The following is a 25,230-nucleotide window of genomic DNA, read 5'->3' on the forward strand; positions in this document are numbered from 1 at the left end:
ACACATAAAGAAAGACATCAAGGACTGATGAAACATAAAGAGGGACATCAGTGACTGATTACACACAAAGAGAGACATCGGGGACTGATTACACATAAAGAAGGACATCACAGACTGATGACACATAAAGAAAGTGTACAGGGACTGATGACACATAAAGAGAGACATCAAGGACTGATGACACATAAAGAAAGTGTACAGGGACTGATGACACATAAAGAAAGACATCAAGGACTGATCACACATCAAGAGAGACATCGGGGACTGATGACACATACAGAAAAACATCAGGGACTGATCACACATAAAGAGAGACATCAGGAACTGATTACACACAAAGAGAGACATCGGGGACTGATTACACACAAAGAGAGACATCGGGGACTGATTACACATAAAGAAGGACATCACAGACTGATGACACATAAAGAGAGACATCTGGGACTGATAACACATAAAGAGAGGCATCGGGGACTGATGACATACAAAGAGAGACATCGGGGAATGAAGACACATAAAGAGAGACATCAAGGACTGATGAAACATAAAGAGGGACATCAGGGACTGATTACACACAAAGAGAGACATCGGGGACTGATTACACATAAAGAAGGACATCACAGACTGATGACACATAAAGAAAGACATCAAGGACTGATGAAACATAAAGAGGGACATCAGGGACTGATTACACACAAAGACAGACATCGGGTACTGATGACACATAAAGAAAGTGTACAGGGACTGATGACACACACAGAAAGATTACAAGAACTGATGACACATAAAGAAAGTGTACAGGGACTGATGACACATACAGAAAAACATCAGGGACTGATAACAAACAAAGAAAGACTACAGGAACTGATTACGCATAAAGAAGGACATCACAGACTGATGACACATAAAGAAAGACATCAAGGACTGATGAAACATAAAGAGGGACATCAGGGACTGATTACACACAAAGAGAGACATCGGGGACTGATTACACACAAAGAGAGACATCGGGGAATGAAGACACATAAAGAGAGACATCAAGGACTGATCACACATAAAGAAAGACTACAGGAACTGATTACACACAAAGAGAGACATCGGGGACTGATGACACACAAAGAAAGATTACAGGAACTGATCACACATAAAGAAAGACTACAGGAACTGATTACGCATAAAGAAGGACATCACAGACTGATGACACATAAAGAAAGTGTACAGGGACTGATGACACACAAAGAGAGACATCGGGGACTGATTACACACAAAGAGAGACATCGGGGACTGATGACACACACAGAAAGATTACAAGAACTGATGACACATAAAGAGAGACATCAAGGACTGATGAAACATAAAGAGGGACATCAGTGACTGATTACACACAAAGAGAGACATCGGGGAATGAAGACACATAAAGAGAGACATCAGGGACTGATGACACATACAGAAAAACATCAGGGACTGATAACAAACAAAGAAAGACTACAGGAACTGATTACACATAAAGAAGGACATCACAGACTGATGACACATAAAGAAAGACATCAAGGACTGATGAAACATAAAGAGGGACATCAGTGACTGATTACACACAAAGACAGACATCGGGGACTGATGACACACAAAGAGAGACATCGGGGAATGAAGACACATAAAGAGAGACATCTGGGACTGATAACACATAAAGAGAGGCATCGGGGACTGATGACATACAAAGAGAGACATCGGGGAATGAAGACACATAAAGAGAGACATCAAGGACTGATGAAACATAAAGAGGGACATCAGGGACTGATTACACACAAAGAGAGACATCGGGGAATGAAGACACATAAAGAGAGACATCTGGGACTGATAACACATAAAGAGAGGCATCGGGGACTGATGACATACAAAGAGAGACATCGGGGAATGAAGACACATAAAGAGAGACATCTGGGACTGATAACACATAAAGAGAGGCATCGGGGACTGATGACATACAAAGAGAGACATCGGGGAATGAAGACACATAAAGAGAGACATCTGGGACTGATAACACATAAAGAGAGGCATCGGGGACTGATGACACACACAGAAAGATTACAAGAACTGATGACACATAAAGAGAGACATCTGGGACTGATAACACATAAAGAGAGGCATCGGGGACTGATGACATACAAAGAGAGACATCGGGGACTGATTACACATAAAGAAGGACATCACAGACTGATGACACATAAAGAGAGACATCGAGGACTGATGACATAAAGATAGACATGAGGGACTGATTACACATAAAGAAGGACATCACAGACTGATGACACATAAAGAAAGTGTACAGGGACTGATGACACATAAAGAAAGTGTACAGGGACTGATGACACACACAGAAAGATTACAAGAACTGATGACACATAAAGAAAGACATCAAGGACTGATCACACATCAAGAGAGACATCGGGGACTGATGACACATACAGAAAAACATCAGGGACTGATCACACATAAAGAGAGACATCGATGACTGATGACACATAAAGAAAGACATCAAGGACTGATCACACATCAAGAGAGACATCGGGGACTGATGACACATACAGAAAAACATCAGGGACTGATAACAAACAAAGAAAGACTACAGGAACTGATTACGCATAAAGAAGGACATCACAGACTGATGACACATAAAGAGAGACATCGGGTACTGATGACACATAAAGAGAGACATCAGGAACTGATGACACACATAGTACACATAGTAAAGACAACATGAAATGTTGACACACATAGAAAAGACAACAGGAAATGATGGCACATAAAGTAAACACAACAGGAAATGATGATGACACATAAAGAAAGACATCAAGGACTGATCACACATAAAGAAAGACTACAGGAACTGATTACGCATAAAGAAGGACATCACAGACTGATGACACATAAAGAGAGACATCAGGAACTGATGACACACATAGTAAAGACAACAGGAAATGATGACACACATAGGAAAGACAACAGTAAATGATGACACACATAGTAAAGACAACAGGAAATGTTGACACACATAGTAAAGGCAACAGGAAATGATGACACATATAGTAAAGACAACAAAAAATGATGACACATATATCAAAGGCAACAGGAAATGTTGACGAACATATGAAAGACAACAGGAAATGATGACACACATAGTAAAGACAACAGGAAATGATGACACACATAGTAAAGACAACAGGAAATGATGGCACATAAAGTAAACACAACAGGAAATGATGACACATATACAACAATAGGGACTGATCATACAAAGAAAAAAACAAAACAGGAGCTGATGAAACATTTAAGACATTTCTTTTATTAAAATAGACTCTATGGTTAACTTAGATATGAGAATTAAAAAAAAATACTTTATTAAAAATCAACCAGAAAGAATATATCAACTATAGTTGTTCAACTTTGCAATGTATGAACCGTTTGAAAGGCCTAGTACTGTTCTGAATTCCACTAATTGCAGCCATTATAACAATGTCCCAACGATACCTCATTAAATGCCACTTTGTACATTCCACGATGAAGTACGATTAAACAGTCCTCGGGGACAAAGTTAATCGACTGCCATCAACGAGCAGGCCTCGTATATACGTACATACACACAGCCCGGCGACATCCCAGCAGCAGCAGCAGCAGCAGCCGACATGTCCGTCCAGCCACACATGTAAGTCAACCTAAAATGATTTATTAATAATTCCTGTCGAGAGATATATTGCTTGTACATTGTATGTAGTATACACTTGGTGACGTGTGATAAAACCTGTATAGAAACTATGTTTTTATCATAAAAATATAAAAAAAATCACCATGAAAAAATATGATTGACGCTTGACATTGGTTGTATGTGTTTTTATGTTGTATAACAGTCTTTGATGTGTCTTGTTGATACATATATAAATTTACAGTAAAACGTTATAATGTTTCTCTTATATAAACAGTATGTTTCTCGTTTATATGATTTAAATGAAACATTAACATATTCCCCATCTTGTCATATTAATTTAAATATATATTTTGATACAGTGTTTACATTTTCTTACCACCCGTTTATATGTTTTTGTTGCTGACTATTTAAACTCCCTTATAACGCCAGATGTGTACTGTACACCTATACATGTTACCAGCAGACAGCTTACGTAGTATCACGGTGTGATGCTAAACGCCGAGAATTAAAACTACAACTGCATAATTTAGCTATGATCAGTCATAAATATGGAATGATACAAGGTAAAATGGTGGAAAAGCCCACCAGCACAATTACAGGCCCGCTACTGTGTGCCACCAGGGTAATTGCGCTGTACAGTGGTACCTGGGCAGTTGTGTGTTACAGCGACTGAGCTACATCAATGTACCTACATATGTTTGATATCAACGCTGGAGATTAAAACCAATATTTCTTGATTCTAATATCAATTAAGTAATAGTTTCCCTTTACCTACCGATATAACATACATACGTGCTCCCGATGACACCCCATTGTTACGCTCCCTCTCTACTAACAGTTCATGGGACTTGCACATTCAACAATTCAACTCTATAGTGCTAACTTTATATCAGTAGGTACATATATAAATATTTTAACAGAAAGTTGAATCAAACCATAAATCGTTATTGAAATAAGAGATGATATATTGTCCCTGGTGTGTATGGAACGTTACCAGGAACAACTTATGGTACAGCTAATCTGTACGGAAAAGTTAGAACCAAATGTAATCTAAGAATCAGTTCTAAAGTGACATTCGTACAGAATGAAATTAAGTAAAAAACCCACCAGGCTGGTACTGTTCGATATTGTATTAAAGAGCCTTGCACCACTGTCAATCCGACATGACTATAGGTTAATAATCACTTCTGTTGTAAACAAAATACAATAAACAACAGCGTATTCAGTGGAGCTAGACAAGGACTCCAACCCTGGACCTCAGAGTGTTATACCATTGAGCTACCTGGTCCTCAGATTGTTATACCATCTCTATGTCTAACTTAGCTACCTGGACCTCAGATTGTTATACCATCTCTATGTCTAACTTAGCTACCTGGACCTCAGATTGTTATACCATCTCTATGTCTAACTTAGCTACCTGGACCTCAGATTGTTATACCATCTCCCTGTCTACCTGAGCTACCTGGTGCTCAGGTTGTTATTCCATCTCTCTGTCTAACTGAGCTGCCTGGTGCTCAGGTTGTTATCCCATCTCTCTATCTAACTGAGTTACCTGCTCCTTAGATTGTTATAACATCTCTCTATCTAACTGAGCTACCTGGCCCTCAGAGTGTTATACCATCTCTCTGTCTACCTGAGCTACCTGGTGCTCAGGTTGTTATACCACCTCTCTATCTAACTGAGCTACCTGGTCATAAGATTGGTATACCATCTCTCTGTCTAACAGAGCTACCTGGTCCTCAGATTGGTATACCATCTCTCTATCTAACTCAGCTACCTGTACCTCAGATTGTTATACCATCTCCCTGTCTACCTGAGCTACCTGGTGCTCAGGTTGTTATGCCATCTCTCTGTCTAACTGAGCTGCCTGGTGCTCAGGTTGTTATACCATCTCTCTGTCTAACTGAGCTTCCTGGTCCTAAGATTGGTATACCATCTCTCTATCTAACTTAGCTACCTGGTCCTTAGATTGTTATACCACCTCTCTATCTAACTGAGCTACCTGGCCCTCAGATTGTTATACCATCTCTATGTCTAACTTAGCTACCTGGACCTCAGATTGTTATACCATCTCCCTGTCTACCTGAGCTACCTGGTGCTCAGGTTGTTACACCATCTCTCTATCTAACTCAGCTACCTGGACCTCAGAGTGTTATACCATTGAGCTACCTGATACTCAGATTGTTATACCATCTCTATGTCTAACTTAGCTACCTGGACCTCAGATTGTTATACCATCTCTATGTCTAACTTAGCTACCTGGACCTCAGATTGTTATACCATCTCTCTGTCTAACTGAGCTACCTGGTCCTCAGATTGTTATACCATCTCTCTGTCTAACTGAGCGACCTGGTGCTCAGGTTGTTATACCATCTCTCTGTCTAACTGAGCTACCTGGTCCTAAGATTGGTATACCATCTCTCTGTCTAACTGAGCTACCTGGTCCTCAGATTGTTATACCATCTCTCTGTCTAACTGAGCTATTGGTCCTCAGATTGGTATACCATCTCTTTATCTAACTGAGCTACCTGGTCCTCAGATTGTTATACCATCTCTCTATCTACCTGGGCTACCTGGTCCTCAGATTGGTATACCATCTCTCTATCTAACTGAGCTCCCTGGTCCTCATATTGTTATACCATCTCTCTGTCTAACTGAGCTACCTGGTCCTCAGATTGTTATACCATCTCTCTATCTAACTGAGCTACCTGGTCCTCATATTGTTATACCATCTCTCTGTCTAACTGAGCTACCTGGACCTCAGATTGGTATACCATCTCTCTATCTAACTGAGCTACCTGGTCCACAGATTGTTATACCATCTCTCTGTCTAACTGAGCTACCTGAACCTCAGATTGTTATACCATCTCTCTGTCTATCTGAGCTACCTGGTCCTCAGATTATTAAACCATCTCTCTGTCTAACTTAGCTACCTGGTAAAAGGGCGTGTCCTGGTTCTCAGAGTGTTATACCATCTCTCTATCTAACTGAGGTACCTGGTCCTCATATTGTTATACCATCTCTCTGTCTAACTGAGCTATTGGTCCTCAGATTGGTATACCATCTCTTTATCTAACTGAGCTACCTGGTCCTCAGAGTGTTATACCAACTCTCTGTCTAACTGAGCTACCTGGTCCTCAGATTATTAAACCATCTCTCTGTCTAACTTAGCTACCTGGTAAAAGGGCGTGCCCTGGTCCTCAGAGTGTTATACCATCTCTCTCTCTAACTGAGATACCTGGACCTCAGAGTGTTATACCAACTCTCTATCTAACTGAGCTACCTGGACCTCAGATTGGTATCCCATCTCTCTATCTAACTGAGCTACCTGGACGTCAGATTGTTATACCATCTCTCTATCTAACTGAGGTACCTGGTCCTCATATTGTTATACCATCTCTCTGTCTAACTGAGCTATTGGTCCTCAGATTGGTATACCATCTCTTTATCTAACTGAGCTACCTGGTCCTCAGAGTGTTATACCATCTCTCTGTCTAACTGAGCTATTGGTCCTCAGATTGGTATACCATCTCTTTATCTAACTGAGCTACCTGGTCCTCAGAGTGTTATACCATCTCTCTGTCTAACTGAGCTACCTGGACCTCAGATTGTTATACCATCTCTCTATCTAACTTAGCTACCTGGCAAAAGGGCGTGTCCTGGTCCTCAGAGTGTTATACCATCTCTCTATCTAACTGAGCTTCCTGGACCTCAGAGTGTTATACCATCTCTCTATCTAACTGAGCTACCTGAGTGGATGAATGGGACAGGGATCCTCAACAGTTTGTTAACTCGTTTGACGTTATATTGTATGTTCCGCGGCTGATTTTCTGTAATTAACAATGGACGCACCGCCATCGATCACGTATCAGGTACTCACTCCAGATGTCCGGGTAATACATCCATGTACCTTTTTTGTTACAGCTATAGGCAGGTGTATCGATTAGTGGATAGAAAAATCATATTCTGTATTAAAGGCGATTTCTCTTTAGCATCACATGTATTTACATAATAACCGTTTCTTCTTTAAATGAATCTATCAACTCAAAATTACAAGGCTGTAGTGTGTTTCTATCGTAAATGCAAAGTCATGAAGGTCAAGGTCAGATATCGTCATAATTGTCAATATATATAAGATAGCGTCAGATTCATCAACGTGAGATAGCTTCTAACTCGTCAAGGTGAGTTAGTGTCAGACTCGTCAAGTACATTATATTATAGAACGTCAGACACGTCCGCGTCAGAGATTCAGTACGAGCACGGACTTAGATCTAATCTAATTCCGTGGTAAGACAGTGAGACTCATCCATATGAGAAAGCGCCAGACTTGTCAATGTGAGACAATATTAAACCCGTCCACCTAAGAAAGTCAAGGTAAGATAGCTTCTAACTAATCAAGCTGAGTTAGTGTCAGAAACGCCCACGTGAGATATCTTGGACTCGTCAATGCGAGAAAGCCACACAAATCGTCTAAGTGAGGAAGCGTCAGACTCGTCCATGTAAGAGAGTGGAATGAGAGAGTGTAAGACTCGTCGATATGAGAAAGCGTCCGCCTGGACAACGTGAGATAGCGTCCGCCTGTACAACGTGAGATAGCGTCCGCCTGGACAACGTGAGATAGCGTTCGCCTGGACAGCGTGAGATAGTGTCCGCCTGGACAACGTGAGATAGCGTCCGCCTGTACAACGTGAGATAGCGTCCGCCTGGACAACGTGAGATAGCGTCCGACTGTACAATGTGAGATAGTGTCCGTTAGGACAAGGTGAGATAGCGCCATTCTGGACAACGTGAGAAAGCGTACGCCTGGACAACGTGAGATAGCTCCGTCTGGACACTGTGAGATAGCGTCCGTCTGGACAACGTGAGATAGCGTCCGTCAGGACAACGTGAGATTACGTCCCCCTGGACAACGTGAGATAGTGTCCGTTAGGACAAGGTGAGATAGCGTCCGCCTTGACAACGTGAGAAAGCGTCCGCCTTGACAACGTGAAATAGCGTCCGTCTGGGCAACGTGAGATAGCGGCCGCCTGGACAACGTGATATAACGTCCGTCTGGACAACGTGAGAAAGCGTCCATCAGGACAACGTGAGATAGCGTCCATCAGGACAACGTGAGATAGCGTCCGCCTTGACAACGTGAGATATCGTCCATCAGGACAACGTGAGATTGCGTCCCCCTGGACAACGTGAGATAGTGTTCGCCTGGACAACGTGAGATAGTGTCCGCCTGGACAACGTGAGATAGCGTCCGCCTTGACAACGTGAGATAGCATCCGCCTTGACAACGTGAGATAGCGTCCGTCTGGCAACGTGAGATAGCGTCCGCCTGGACAACGTGAGATAGCGTCCGCCTTGACAACGTGAGATAGCGTCCGTCTGGACAACGTGAGATAGCGTCCGCCTGGACAACGTGAGAAAGCGTCCGTCAGGACAACGTGATATAGCGTCCGCCTGGACAACATGAGATAGTGTCCTTCTTGACAACGTGAGAAAGCGTCCGCCTGGACAACGTGAGATAGCGTCAGTCAGGACAACGCGATTTAGCGTCCGTCTGGACAACGTGATGTAGCGTCCGTCAGGACAACGTGAGATAGCGTCCGTCAGGACAACGTGAGATAGCGTCCGCCTTGACAACGTGAGATAGCGTCCGTCTGGACAACGTGAGATAGTGTCCGCCTTGACAACATGGGATAGCGTCCGCCTTGACAACGTGAGATAGCGTCCGCCTGGACAGCGTGAGATAGAGTCCGCCTGGACAACGTGAGATAGCGTCCGCCTGGACAACGTGAGATAGCGTCCGACTGTACAATGTGAGATAGTGTCCGTTAGGACAAGGTGAGATAGCGCCCGTCTGGACAACGTGAGAAAGCGTACGACTGGACAACGTGAGATAGCTCCGTCTGGACACTGTGAGATAGCGTCCGTCTGGACAACGTGAGATAGCGTCCGTCAGGACAACGTGAGATTGCGTCCCCCTGGACAACGTGAGATAGTGTCCGTTAGGACAAGGTGAGATAGCGTCCGCCTTGACAACGTGAGAAAGCGTCCGCCTTGACAACGTGAAATAGCGTCCGTCTGGGCAACGTGAGATAGCGGCCGCCTGGACAACGTGATATAGCGTCCGTCTGGACAACGTGAGAAAGCGTCCATCAGGACAACGTGAGATAGCGTCCGCCTTGACAACGTGAGATAGCGTCCGTCTGGGCAACGTGAGATAGCGTCCATCAGGTCAACGTGAGATTGCGTCCCCCTGGACAACGTGAGATAGTGTTCGCCTGGACAACGTGAGATAGTGTCCGCCTGGACAACGTGAGATAGCGTCCGCCTTGACAACGTGAGATAGCATCCGCCTTGACAACGTGAGATAACGTCCGTCTGGCAACGTGAGATAGCGTCCGCCTGGACAACGTGAGATAGCGTCCGCCTGGACAACGTGAGATAGCTCCCTCTTGACATCGTGAGTTAGCGTCCGCCTGGACAACGTGAGAAAGCGTCCGTCAGGACAACGTGAGATAGCGTCCGTCAGGAAAACGTGATATAGCGTCAGTCAGGACAACGTGAGATAGCGTCCGTCTGGACCACGTGATTTAGCGTCCGTCTTGACAACGTGATATAGCGTCCGTCAGGACAATGTGAGATAGCGTCCGTCAGGACAACGTGAGATAGCGTCCGTCAGGACAACGTGAGATAGCGTCCGTCTGGACAACGTGATATAGCGTCCGTCTGGACAACGTGAGATAGCGTCCGTTAGGACAACGTGAGATAGCGTCCGTCAGGAAAACGTGAGATAACGTCCCCGTGGACAACGTGAGATAGCGTCCCCGTGGACAACGTGAGATAGTGTCCGCCTGGACAACGTGAGCTAGCGTCCGGCAGGACAATGTGAGATAGCGTATGTTGGTTATGAAGCACAAAGGTAAATGCCTATTGCTTAATAAAGATATGTACATTGTACTTACATGTTTGATTATTAAAATGTTCCAGACAGGAAACCCCGCCGGATTACGAGGAGGTGGTGGCCGAGGAACAAGCCAGTAATCTAAGGAGGCAGAAACCATCAGGTACATATTTTGATTATAATGGGCAAACCATGGGTTATAATGGCCAAACCATGGGTTATGATGGGTAAATCATGGGTTATAATGGGCAAACCATGGGTTATAATCGGCAAACAAAGGGCTATAATGAGCAAACCATGGGTTATAATGGGCAAACCATGGGTTATAATCGGCAAACAAAGGGCTATAATGGGCAAACCATGGGTTATAATGGGCAAACCATGGGTTATAATGGGCAAACAATGGGCTATAATGGGCAAACCATGGGTTATAATCGGCAAACAAAGGGTTATAATGGGCAAACAATGGGTTATAATGGACAAACCTTGGTTTATAATGGGCAAACAATGGGCTATAATGGGCAAACAAGGGGCTATAATGGGCAAACCATGGGTTATAATCGGCAAACAATGGGCTATAATGGGCAAACAATGGGCTTAAATCGGCAAACCATGGGTAATAATCGGCAAACAATGGGCTATAATGGGCAAACAATGGGCTATAATGGGCAAACCATGGGTTATAATCGCCAACAAAGGGTCATAATGGGCAAACCATGGGTTATAATGGGCAAACAAATGGCTATAATGTGCAAATCATGGGTTATAATGGGCAAACCATGGGTTATAATGGGCAAACAATGGGCTATAATGGGCAAACCATGGGTTATAGAAACTTCGTATCGTTGTGTTCACTAGGCACTAGAAAATAGCATTTAAATATGATGATAAATATACATTGTGATTACATGTTATATGAATTAAGCTCATGTCTCTTGGATTTTTAATATGCTAAAATTTGAGACAAGGTGACTCCGAGGTGAATAGTTTAACGTGACCGACTGGTCCCTTTGTCTAGCGATGACCGACTGGTCCCTTTGTCTAGCTATGACCGATTGGTCCCTTTGTCTAGCTATGACCGACTGGTCCCTTTGTCTAAGCTATGACCGACTGGTCCCTTTGTCTAGCTATGACCGACTGGTCCCGTTGTCTAGCTATGACCGCCTGGTCCCTTTGTCTAGCTATGCCCGACTGGTCCCTTTGTCTAGCTATGACCGCCTGGTCCCTTTGTCTAGCTATGCCCGACTGGTCCCTTTGTCTAAGCTATGACCGTCTGGTCTCTTTGTCTAGCTATGACCGACTGGTCCCTCTGTCAAGCTATGACCGACTGGTCCCTTTGTCTAGTTATGACCGACTGGTCCCTTTGTCTAGCGATGACCGACGGGTCCCTTTGTCTAGCTATGACCGACTGGGCCCTTTGTGTAGCTATGACCGACTGGTCCCGTTGCCTAGCTATGACCGACTGGTCCCATTGTCTAGCTATGACCGACTGGTCCCGTTGTGTAGCTATGACCGACTGGTCCCGTTGCCTAGCTATGACCGACTGGTCCCATTGTCTAGCTATGACCGACTGGTCCCTTTTTCTAAGCTATGACCGACTGGTCCCTTTGTCTAGCGATGACCGACGGGTCCCTTTGTCTAGCTATGACCGACTGGCCCCTTTATCTCGCTATGACCGACTGGTCCCATTGTCTAGCTATGACCGACTGGGCCCTTTGTCTAGCTATGACCGACTGGTCCTTTTGTCTAGCTATGACCGACTGGTCCTTTTGTCTAGCTATGACCGACTGGGGGCATGGTCTAGCTATGACCGACTGGTCCCTTTGTCTAGCTATGACCGACTGGTCCCTTTGTCTAGCTATGGGACCAGTCGGTCATAGTTAGACAAAGGGACCAGTCGGTCTTGAAATGTTGCAATACGTTTCATACGTACATTGTTTGTGTTTAAAGTACAACTTTGATAGGTCATATTTCCAAAGTGATGAATCTTATTGAAAATAAAGTAATATTTTCGTAAAGTTGATTGATACGATAACAGCTAAACGAGATTTTTGTTAAAAGCAGAAAGCAATGTTTAATTAATATTTATTTTGAATTCCTAATCTCTTGATTTCAAAACCTGTTGGACACACACAGCAGTTGTCATTGTGAGATGAAACCTCCAACCCAGTCTGTAGTTGAAGGATTAAAGCAGCAACCAATGTTTTATTAGTCCCCTACCGGGAAACCGGGGGGACTATAGTTTTCCCCTCCGTCTGTCCGTGGGTCCGTCCGTCTGTCTGTCTGTGCGTCTGTGCGTCCGTCCGTCTGTCCGTCTGTCCGTCTGTCCGTCTGTCCGAAGAAGTTTGTCAGCACTCTAGAGCCTTCATTCTTTCATGGATTTTAATCAAACTTTACACACATGTAAAGAATTAAAATATCTTCAACAAGTTCGAGTTTCAAGGTCATCGGATCAAGGTCAAGGTCATTATTACTATAAATAGAAAAACTTTGTCAGCACTCTAGCGTCTTCATTCTTTCTTGGTTTTTAATCAAACTTCACACAGTCATAAAGAATTAAAATATCTTCGACAAGTTCGAGTTTCAAGGTCATCGGATCAAGGTCAAGGTCACTATTACTATAAATAGAAAATCTTTGTCAGCACTCTAGCGTCTTCATTCTTTCTTGGATTTTAATCAAACTTCACACACTCATAAAGAATTAAAATATCTTTGACAAGTTCGAGTTTCAAGGTCATCGGATCAAGGTCAAGGTCACTGTTACTATAAATAGAAAATCTTTGTCAGCACTCTAGTGTCTTCATTCTTTCATGGATTTTAATCAAACTGCACACACTCATAAAGAATTAAAATATCTTCGACAAGTTTGAGTTGGACAGGTTCGAGTTTTAAGGTCAAATGGTCAAGGTCACAGTTACTATAAATAGAAAATTTTATTTAACATTCTTCCTTGCCTGTTTATCAAACTTCACACACTTGTAAAGATACCTTTACAATCAACAAATAAGATTTCTTAGTATTTTTATTCCCTTACCGGTGAAACTGGGTGGGGGTGGCAGGGAGGGAGAAGAAAACAAGAATACCTAAAGTTTTCCTCGCTGTCTGTCCGAAGAAGTTTGTCAGCACTCTTGCGCCTTCATTCTTTCCTAGTTTTTAATCAAACTTCACATTATTGTAAAGAATTTAAATATCTTGGACAATTTCAAGGTAATCGGGGCAAGACAAGGTCACTATTACTATTTTAGAAAATCTTTGTCAGCACTCTAGTGCCTCATTCTTTCATGGATTTTAGTCAAACTTCACATTATTGTAAAAAAATTCAATATATTGGACAAGTTCAAGTTTCAAGGTCCTCGGATCTAGGTTGAGGTCACTGTTGCATCTTAATAGATTGCGGGGGCCGGTAGGGGACATGTATTGCTTCAGCAATACTCAGTATGCTTGTTAATATTTATTTTGAGTTTCCAATCTTCCTGATGTCACTTAAATGTTGGACACGCATTAGTTATCAACCCGGGTGAGAGCTTTATAGCATGCCACGATTGCTCCACGATCAATCTCGTATTTACACTTGGGTCGATAGAGTTGTGAAATGTCCTCGGAACGATACAATGTCATCAATAGACTAACAAATAAATATGTTTTTACCTGGCTACTCGGAATGTATCGGTGATTTTCCTATGATGTAGGTTATCAATCGATTGATCGCAGTCATTGCGTTGTGAACAGACGACGAAGCTTCAGGTTGTACGGCTATACGGGCAGATATTGACATCAGAAGGTTTCTGTTACCGTATGGAGCGTGGGGCAGACACAAACAAATACTCTCGTATGGAGCGTGGGGCAGACACAAACAAATACTCTCGTATGGAGCGTGGTAGGGCAGGCACAAACAAATACTCGCGTATAGAGCGTGGTAGGGCAGACACAAACAAATACTAGCGTATGGAGCGTGGTAGGGCAGACACAAACAAATACTTGCGTATAGAGCGTGGTAGGGCAGACACAAACAAATACTCGCGTATGGAGCGTGGTAGGGCAGACACAAACAAATACTAGCGTATACAGCGTGGTAGGGCAGACACAAACAAATACTCTCGTATGGAGTGTGGTAGGGCAGACACAAACAAATACTAGCGTATGAAGCGTGGGGCAGACACAAACAAATAATCGCGTATGAAGCGTGGTAGGGCAGACACGAACAAATACTAGCGTATGAAGCGTGGGGCAGACACAAAAAAATACTAGCGTATACAGCGCGGTAGGGCAGACACAAACAAATCCTTGCGTATGGAGCGTGGTAGGTCAGGCACAAACAAATACTCTCGTATGGGGCGTGGGGCAGACACAAAAAAATCCTAGCGTATAAAGCGTGGTAGGGCAGACCCAAACACATACTAGCGTATGGAGCGTGGTAGTGCAGAGACAAACAAATACTCGCGTATACAGCGTGGTAGGGCAGACTCAAACAAATACTCTCGTATGGAGCGTGATAGGTCAGGCACAAACAAATACTAGCATATACAGCGTGGTAGGGCACACACAAACAAATACTCTCGTATGGGGCGTGGGGCAGACACAAAAAAATACTAGCGTGTAAAGCGTGGTAGGGCAGACCCAAACACATACTAGCGTATGGAGCGTCAGGCAGACACAAACAAATAATCGCGTATGAAGCGTGGTAGGGCAGAAACAAACAAATACTCGAGTATGGAGCGTGGTAGGGCTGACACAAACAAATACTAGCGGATGGAGCGTGGTAGGGCAGCAACAAACAAATACTAGCGTAGACAGCGTGGTAGGGCAGACACAAACAAATACTCGCGTATGGAGCGTGATAGGTCAGGCACAAACAAATACTAGCGTATGGAGCGTGGGGCAGACACAAAAAAATACTAGCGTATAAAGCGTGGTAGGGCAGACACAAACAAATACTCGCGTATGAAGCGTGGTAGGGCAGACACAAACAAATACTAGCGTATGGAGCGTGGTAGGGCAGACACAAACAAATACTGTCGTATGAAGCGTGGGGCAGACACAAACAAATACTAGCGTATAGAGCGTGGTAGGGCAGACACAAATAAATACTAGCGTATGGAGCGTGGGGCAGACACAAACAAATACTAGCGTATGAAGCGTGGGGCAGACACAAACAAATACTAGCGTATGTTAGAATTCAATAATACGTCTTGGTTGATTTGATATCCACAGGTCAAATGCTGACGACAAACCTAGATTACAGGGATTCGAGAAATGCCGGTTGTTGAAGACTATAGAAAACTGTTCTGGTCTACAACATAACGTCTATGTCCTAGTTCCCAGTGTGATATGAACATCGAGGGTTTACGATCACTAGTTTTGAGGGTGGATGCTTATTAGTGTGCCTTGTTTTGTCTCTACCCCGATTTTCTCTTTGATTAAGCGGTATCACTTGTTTATAACTTTAGACCTATTTTTATCGCTTTCGAGTTCGAATAACGTTTTTTTAATACTTTTGTATTTTTGCAGCTTTTATGTCAAAATGGTTGAAAGGGTCGAGAAATAATTATGACTGTTTTTATAGATTCTAATTATTGTCGTTTACTCAAACCGTAATATATGTCCGGTGCATTGCGTGCATAAATGAATAAATAAAAACGAAGTTGCGTTTTGTTAATGTTATTTATTAGATAAAAAGTTAAAAACAAGCAAATAACGAAAATTACATGATTATCTCCCTCAGATAACGTCAATGTAGCATATGAGCCGGACATTGACAGAATCGAGGTGGCAATAGAGGCGGAGGAGGGAGATAAGGAGGGTCGCCATACAGAAAAAACAGCAGCAGCAACAGCCTCAGTTACTCCGCCAACTGTGACCAGTGTCGAGAAGGTCTCGGACAGCCGAGCAGTGGAGCCGCTGACCCCTCAGGAGGAAAAAATGTTATCCGTGGTATGTGTGGCGTCCTTGTTGAATATTCATAACAATCATGGATGTTGTTTCTGATTTATGTTGTAATACCTACTGAATTGGAACTGATAAAAGCATTATATGGGCACATTTTTACGTTTCAACACATGGTACCGGTATATACATACACTAGTAATAAGTAACAAGTGCTTATTCTGGTTATACCGAAACAGTTTATATAGATAGATTTGATTTGAAATAAAACAATCAGTGCATATGCATAGGTAACTCATTTTCAATATTTTTCATTTTGGACGAAAAAGCAGCAATGCCCATTGTTAAACCATGTCGGAGTTGTTCGACCTAACAACACAAAGTATTAACATAAACTGCACCAGTCCGTGTTGTTATCACAAAAATGAATGTAAAGGATGATTGTTTTTCAGCAAATATAATTGTTGGTGGACCAAAGTTGCTGAAACAGTCATTGCTAAAATGACAGAAAGTTCTGGAAGTATCTAATAATTAATCACACGACGTGGCGCCCTGGTCGCTGTTCTAACTTTTTATTGTTTCTTTCAGCTTCGGGACGTTGCTCAGAAATGTACCAACGCTAATCCATTGAAAAGACCAAGCGCGGAGCAAGTGTTGAAAATGCTACAGGTCATCAACCCTTACCCAGACGATTATGACGAGGACGCAGACGACGACGAAGATGACGATGTGGAGGTGAAATATAAGGTCAGCGATGATTACGACACGAAGAACACGAGTGAAATAACACTGTCGTCATCCTAAGTACTGTCACATCGGGTATCCTCCTACTGTTTCCTCCGACTGTTTCCTCCGACTGTTTCCTCACACTGTTTCCTCCGAATGTTTCCTCCGACTGTTCCTCACACTTCACAGGGGCAGTGAGTTCACAGTTTTGCTAGATAACCTTCTAGAGAAAACAGCTCACACGCGCTATTATTCTGAAATCGTCTATATCGCGTCATCATTTTATGAACTGTAACAGGGTAGCGTCATCAATTTTGTCAAATATTTCGCGCCCCTTGCTGATGGCAATTGCTTTGGGTTTACCATGCATTACAACAGGTATTATAGGAAAGTATGGGAGAATAATTTACAATCACTCCGGCGGAGAAACCATTTTCTATATCACACAGAGGAATCGTTTTTATTGCTTGTCGTCTGTAATAATATTTTATTGCTAGTGGTATGTATTGTATTAGTATATTGGCATTTTGTAAACGTTCTTTATATTTATATAAAGAGGGCTTTAATAAATATGCCTGTTGTCCAATTTCGTCTGGAAATCATTCTGAAATGAAAAATCAGATATAAGTTAACGTCGTGTTTTTACAGATATCATCATTTATGTACTTCTTTGATTGATTTTACCGTATTGCAGTTGTACGAAATCCAAGTACTTTAAACAGAAAATAAACAGAAACCCCAGGGCTGAAACTAGAGACATCATGTACCATGGTAGTTCAGTTTATCAACAGGAATACCTTGCTAAGGGAAGCAACTCTTAATCATAAAACTACCTACATGTAATACAAGGGAGAAATTTCAAAGTCCAAAGTTGGTTCTGACGTGGAGCTCTTCTCTGCGATTATAACTGCTGTACATGTAGTGGTCCCCTTAACTTTGAAGGTTTTATTCTGGATGGTTTCCGTTACTGCCTGCTTTAATTGTCGTGTATAGAATATGTAGCCAAGATTTTTGTTTTCAACGGCAGGGGCGTATCCAAGCGAGAGGTCTTTAGGCAAGGATTTTTTTTATTTCCTTATGTCTTTAATGTCAAAGACCTCCTCATGACTGACGAAATCTTCAGCTTTGAGAACCCACTTTTCATAATCTATTGTATGTAGTAATGCATTAAAAACTATAAGACAATCAGCCATGTTTCTGTCGTTAAATGTCATTTTCTCATAAGATGAGCTCGTCAAACGTGATATTTTGTGTTGAAGTTATGGCAGATCTCGGGGTTTTTCATTTTTTTCTGTCATTTCACTTCAGTTCCATACATCAACAAACCGCTAATGTCAGGGTCATTTTAACTTGTCTCAAACATCAAAACCACAAGCAAACGTGCTTTTTTGTCAGAGAAAGCAAGCAACTGTCGATGTATTTACCTTGGTATATTATTTATAAAATATTTAAGTTGCTAAACTGTTTTGTCCTAAGTTTATGTATCTATTTTTGTTGTAATTCATTACTCAGATCAATCTTAACGAGTGTATATCACACCTCTATGATTGTCAAACATATGTTTGCATTCCGATAAAACTGCGTGAAGAGCCTTACTAACCCCAGTATGTTTTCGTTAACGACTGTAAGTGTTCACCTTTGTTCTCATTTGTTTTGGATACATAGCTTCGTGACGATTTGAGCAATAGTTTCTTTAACTGTTTTTTGGGTGTTTTTTCACATTATTTGGTGATATTATTTGAGGCTGCGTTTAATTTGATAATTGCTAATTCCATCATTTCTAAAAAGAAGAAGAAAGTATACCGACTGAAAATTCGTTTTTTCATCATGCCATTTTATGTAATGAACCCGTAAGTTGAAAGTGCATATTTCATCTTTTGTAGAAGGTTGTAAATGTGACTATTTTATATTTCCTATTACATTTGTATGTATCATATATGTTCTTTTTATGTAATAAATATTGTTAAAATGTGTTAAGATTTGTTTCAACTTTATGCAGAAACAATGCACGTTCGTGTGTATCCGCAACCCCTCGCACTTTATCTGTCTGTATCGTGTGTATCCACAACCCCTCGCACTTTATCTGATTGTATAGTATATGCATATGCATTTAAAACGAGGATGCGGTGCAGGAGAGGTAACTCTACAAGTTTGTAATAATTTTTGATCTCTCTTGTACGGGAGGAGCGATTGTGTGTTGTTGCTGGGTTTTGTCGGGATGGCAATACTACAGAATATTTCAACATCTTGACTTCAGATGACTCAGTAAAATCGTCGTTACATCGCCATCTTCAGTTGTAGCTAATTGATTTTTGCTGTGAAAGTTTTAAATATTTAATATCATGAACAAAAGGAAACAAAGTGAAAAATAATACAATGTTGGTATTGAAAAACTTAATACCTGTATAATAACATACAACAAATACATTAGAACAAAGGTAGCACAACGACCGTCTTCTTTTTCGTCTAACATTAACACTTCATCAATTTCAAAAAGACCATGTTCTAACAATTCCTACAATATATATTTAAATTGATAACAATTTTGTTTCCCGATATTTTCATGATCGACCCAGCAACCATATTTTTAATATGTAGGTAAATAGCTTTCTCACGCCCGAAGTATGGTTTTAAAGAGTGTTTAAAGATTGCTTAAAACTAGGACGTTTTAGCCGTTGACAGTTTGGAGGGTGGCAGATAAGCCCGAGCTTCGTATGGTCCTGACACCAGAATTACATATTTGGATATATGTCAGGTGGTCTTGTCTGGGCTTACACCAGGTATATCTGACAGAATGGCAAAGTCTGGTGTCAGGGCAAGAGAAAAGCCCACACTGGAAATCTTAATTGCTTTTCGGAGACCTTTAATTTTAAAATTATAAATTTCACCAAAATTCACATTTAATTTACAATTGGTTTTTTTGACCGATAGTGCAAACGAAAAACGAATCCTGGTCGTCTTGGTAAAAGGCTAGGGCTCTTACTGTACTACCAGAACCGACCCCATATTTTAACGTTTAAATAATTTGTTTCTTCTACTTATTCTGGCGTTTTTTTTATAATTTCGATGCCCCACTTCTAATGATACAATGGGCCGGTATTTCTGAAACCGTTTTCCTGCTCAAAATCATGTTCTGTGATGAAGCCCAATTTTCGTATTCTGTCGATAAATTAATGAAAAAAAATCATTTTGTAGAAGACTTGGAAGAATCTCAGAGTAACTTAAACCCGAAGGTCGTTTAAATGTTCACACTTGACGTTTAAATGTTCACACTTGACGTTTAAATGTTCACACCTGACGTTTAAATGTTCACACTTGACGTTTTGGCCGTGTCACATAATTCAAGAGAGAAAAATGATTGAGCAGAGAATCGAATTTCTTTGTCTGCACTGTCGTTATTTCTTCTTTGCTAATATACTTATAAGTGTATACAGAGATAAACAGTTGTAAATGTCCATGTGACGGTAAAAATATAAATAAAACACGAAGACTAGTATATTCGGCTAGTAGTATAGCGCTTTCGCCCATCTTGGGGCTCTTCAGGCGATTTTTTAGTCGATTATACTAGTCTTCGTGTTTTGTTATATTCATTTTAGTATATTACACACACACATATATATATATATATAAATGATTTGATAGGAACTGATAGCGTTTACCGACTCCCATTAATATTTACTCTATCGTTACACCCGACTGCCTGTTCGTGCTGAGACGATATGACTCCAACTGATGATGGTCCGGCTGTTGTTACATTTCACACGTAAGCTGATTGTTAAGCTTTTGAAGTCAAGGTCGACCATGCATCGATTTAAAATGATGCAACATTTCAACATTAGATCGCCAAAATCTTATATCAAATATGTACTTCATGGTGTAACATGTATACGTTTCTGAGACAAAATATTGAGTACAAATGTATTCAAGGGACAGTTGTAGACATATTTGATACCAAAATAATTAAAAAAGAACAAGCATCAGTATTTCACTCATTTAATCGATAAACAAGTAAACGGATCAATATCAAGCTTTTGAGTAACAACAGTTACTACAGCAAATACATAAATAAACATTACATACACAATAATCCACGCTTTTATGTAGAAATAATCCACCAGACATTGGATGACGCCGCGTCATTGTTACCAGCACAGTATAACTGAAAATGGCGATGTAACGACGATTTTACTGAGTCATCTTAAGTCAAGATGTACAATCATCAGTATATGTATCGGAAACATTTCCTGCAAAAATATTCAACCAAAACTTTATTTAAAAGAACAAAAAGAAAAAATATTAATCAATATACAAATCAATATAAGAAATTCATAAAATATTTTATGATTTTAATCATTCTCATAGTCATAGTAACAAAAAGAGTTAAACACAGGAAATGATTCAACCATGTCTATAGTAGATGGTTTGAATGGAATAACAGCAATGCATGAATCAGTGGTTACTTTTGTCAGGTTTTCACAAAACTGTCAACTTTTTTGCCCCAAAAATAATAACCAGAACCATTTATTTAATTGCCATTAAGTCACATTTTGTGAAATTGGTGACAATTGGCGTAAACCCTGATATTCACCTCTTTCAAACAATACAGGGTAAGTGCTAATTAGTACATGAAACTTGTACTCACCGTGTTGAAACATTTAATATTTCTCCACAATAAAAGTCTATCAACAGTCGAGGTAAACTTATTTTATCTCCTTATGGTAAACATGATATACACTGACCCTACTGGAGTGACTTAGTAACCCCCAGGTTTGCTCTTCTGAAAAATTTGGACAAGAAAGTCATGTGTATTTATTAATATAGTAGTTAACCTATCCAGTTTACAGTAATAATTGTAATGCCTCCTGCTGCAGACACACAAATATAAATGCTTTCATACCTTAACGTTCAAGTGGTGAAACTACTACTTCTGTTAAGAAATGGAGTGTTTTGGGCCTTTCTCTTTAAAACAAAGGTCAGACGTAATAATAAAACAAAAACAAAAACGAAAACGTTGCGATGATGTCGAAGCTCAACTTACGAAATATATTTTGGAGCATCATTATAAGGTTATTTTTTTTTGAAAATCGCTAGGTTCTAAAATAACAAGTCTTTACCGTGTCTATTTATATGACATTTATCAACATAAATGGATTGTTTTGGTGAAATACTATCTTCAAGCGAAAATAGCTAATATTGAGACAGAAACCGGGGGCTTAATTCATGAAAAAAACCCACCAACATTTTGTCCATGATGTTGAAGGATTATGAAGAGTCTTTTGGCCGAGCACTGTCGTCAGTGTTTACACCTGACTTTGTGACCGTTTTACATGATTAGTGCGAGTCACAAGTTGGCTTGAGCACATAATTCATGCTTGAGGATGAGGACGGTTTCATGATTACGTGCCCTGGCCATCCTTCTCACACCTACCATGAAGAACGATGGTTCACTTCTCATCTGTCAATTGAAGCATCAAATTATCATACATCCCATCAATTTTCTCCTCTAAAATATAAGACTCTGATGTCTGGTAACAACTCAAACTTCCTGATCTGGCTGCCAAATGTAAGCAGTGCTGATCCAATTTATGTCTCTATTGTATTAGATATGGAACTTACAGCACAGATACATACGTATAACCTTACAACCACGCTCACTTGCAATATGTAACGCAGTATTTTGATTCTCATCCATCAAAGTTTCCAAGAAATGTTGAATTTATTCGTCAGTTTTGTCTTGAAATAGCAGCGATTCTACCGCTTGATAACAACTCAGACTGCCGGAACAGACTGCAGAATGAAGGCAGTGATATCAGAGTTGGAAATGCCTTAAAGAGATGCAAGCTTATGTTTTTTTTGACCCATGCGCACATGCTTCCTGTAATACAGTTTCCCTTTTAACACTTACCAATGATACCATGAAACTTATTCTTCAGTTTTATCCTTCAACAACACATCCTCTAGCGCTTTGTAACAACTCACGCTACCTGGCCAGGCTACGTCATGTAGACAGTTGTCGTCATCCCTCTGTGACAATAGAGACGGCCACCCCTGAGCTATAAACAAGCAGAGTTCTTTAAAACCAGATAGAGACGGCCACCCCTGAGCTATAAACAAGCAGAGGTCTTTAGAACCAGATAGAGACGCTGCGTGCAAGACAGTAACATTACGTGAAATCTTTCAGAAGCGTGATGTGTTGAGCATGTTTCTCTCCAGAATCTGAGCCTGCGATTATATCATGTACGGCTGTGTATTATTGAAGATTGCCTGAGCAGGCAGACATATGGAGAATACTGCGCGGACCGCCTTCTTTGTTCAACAAACTGGGGGGTGTTTTCAATAGCCACTTTAACATGTCCACCCGTTGGAATAGGCACGCTACATCGGCAGCATTGACACATAACGACCTGTTCAAATTGTAAGGAAAAATATTTAATTTGACAATTCGGTCTACCTCTCTGTCGGTAAATGTCTGAAAGTTATTCAATTAATTTGTGTATTTGTTCAAAATGTCTTTTCTTTCACTTTCTAGAGCATACGTATTTGAACTTGAGTCAATAATGTTATAAGCACCGAACAAAACTTTATTTGTAATTACATATTTAAATTCATTAAACGTGTAAGTTCTCATGGTTATAATCACACAGTTTGCGCTTCCTGTCATATCACCTTCTAACAAAGGTTTAATGAAACTCTCTCGATTTAGCCACCAGTCCACATCACATTGAGATTTTGACCCTCCGAAACCAAACATATCATCTATCAGTATTACTAAGCCTGAATTTGGAATTATTTTATTTAAGCTCTGAAGCTGCGGAAGGGATCATAATCCTCTCCAGCCATCAAGCAATGTAAGAGTTCCGTTGCAATATAAGTGTTACCATCCCCTGAATTCCCCCTTACAACCACAATCTTGTTTTCCATTAGTAATTTCTTTGCATCAGCAAGAGCCTTTGTAGGTACATACAGAGAACCGTTCCTTCTATCAGTTATCCAGGCTTTAGTTTGTTCTACAAAAACCAAATGGAATAGACTGTGTAAACAATCCTGACACGTAACATGGTAAAAACATATACTTAACCAAGAGAGGGAGAGAGAGAGAGAGTACGGCACACCGCAGATGGTTGTAACGATGGCCGTTTGACCCTAGCTGAAAAGAGGCAGAACGTTTTGCGGGCTGTTTCGTCTCCGAACGTTAGCATTGTGGTAACGGTAGTGTGATGGTTTGGGTTGGTATTTTCGGTGGTAATCGAGCCAGATTAGTCGTTGTCAATGGTAACTTTACTCGTGCCCGATCATGTCGTTGTCAATGGTAACGTTACTCGTGCCCGATCATGTCGTTGTCAATGGTAACTGTACTCGTGCCCGATCATGTCGTTGTCAATGGTAACTGTACTCGTGCCCGATCATGTCGTTGTCAATGGTAACTGTACTCGTGCCCGATCATGTCGTTGTCAATGGTAACTTTACTCGTGCCCGATCATGTCGTTGTCAATGGTAACTTTACTCGTGCCCGATCATGTCGTTGTCAATGGTAACTTTACTCGTGCCCGATCATGTCGTTGTCAATGGTAACTTTACTCGTGCCAGATTAGTCGTTGTCAATGGTAACTTTACTCGTGCCCGATCATGTCGTTGCCAATGGTAACTTTACTCGTGCCCGATCATGTCGTTGTCAATGGTTACTTTACTCGGGCCCGATCAGGAAATCTTGAGAACTTGCTGTTGACACTATTGCGTTTTTGTTTGTTGTATTCATGAACGTTTTTTAACATGATATCAAATGTAAATATAATGTTATGTGCTTAATAATATTCCTTACCAATCAAGCATTGTTGTTGTTCCATTATGAGCTGTCTTGCTCCTGAAAACCCTACAATTAAAACAAGACAGTATAAACAATTTTCCTTTTGAAATTTTCGCCTGTTGGCATGCTAGTGTTTGATGTTTTTCAACATGTTACGTCATACAACGTACAATGAATTGCACGCAACGTTTGATAAAACATGCTTTTAATATGACT

At 41.1% G+C, this 25,230-nt stretch overlaps 1 protein-coding gene across 1 annotated transcript; it reads left to right on the forward strand.

The window, feature by feature from the left end:
• The first annotated feature begins 3,603 nt into the window (after positions 1 to 3,603).
• LOC110449591 (calsequestrin-1-like) lies at positions 3,604 to 19,182 on the forward strand. Its single transcript, XM_021496546.1, has 4 exons — positions 3,604 to 3,703; positions 10,688 to 10,764; positions 16,324 to 16,532; positions 17,073 to 19,182. Exons 1-4 carry the CDS (start codon positions 3,684 to 3,686, stop codon positions 17,286 to 17,288), a joined length of 522 nt encoding a protein of 173 aa, XP_021352221.1. The 5' UTR covers positions 3,604 to 3,683; the 3' UTR covers positions 17,289 to 19,182.
• The last annotated feature ends 6,048 nt before the right edge of the window (positions 19,183 to 25,230 follow it).

The sequence above is a fragment of the Mizuhopecten yessoensis genome, unplaced genomic scaffold, assembly GCF_002113885.1.
Source record: "Mizuhopecten yessoensis strain PY_sf001 unplaced genomic scaffold, ASM211388v2 scaffold4691, whole genome shotgun sequence".
Classification (NCBI taxonomy): domain Eukaryota; kingdom Metazoa; phylum Mollusca; class Bivalvia; order Pectinida; family Pectinidae; genus Mizuhopecten; species Mizuhopecten yessoensis.

Coding starts and splice junctions, on each gene's coding strand:
- LOC110449591 (XM_021496546.1), top strand. CDS start 3,684: ATGTCCGTCCAGCCACACAT. Junction 3,704..10,687: donor ATGTCCGTCCAGCCACACAT/GTAAGTCAACCT, acceptor AAAATGTTCCAG/ACAGGAAACCCCGCCGGATT. Junction 10,765..16,323: donor AAGGAGGCAGAAACCATCAG/GTACATATTTTG, acceptor TATCTCCCTCAG/ATAACGTCAATGTAGCATAT.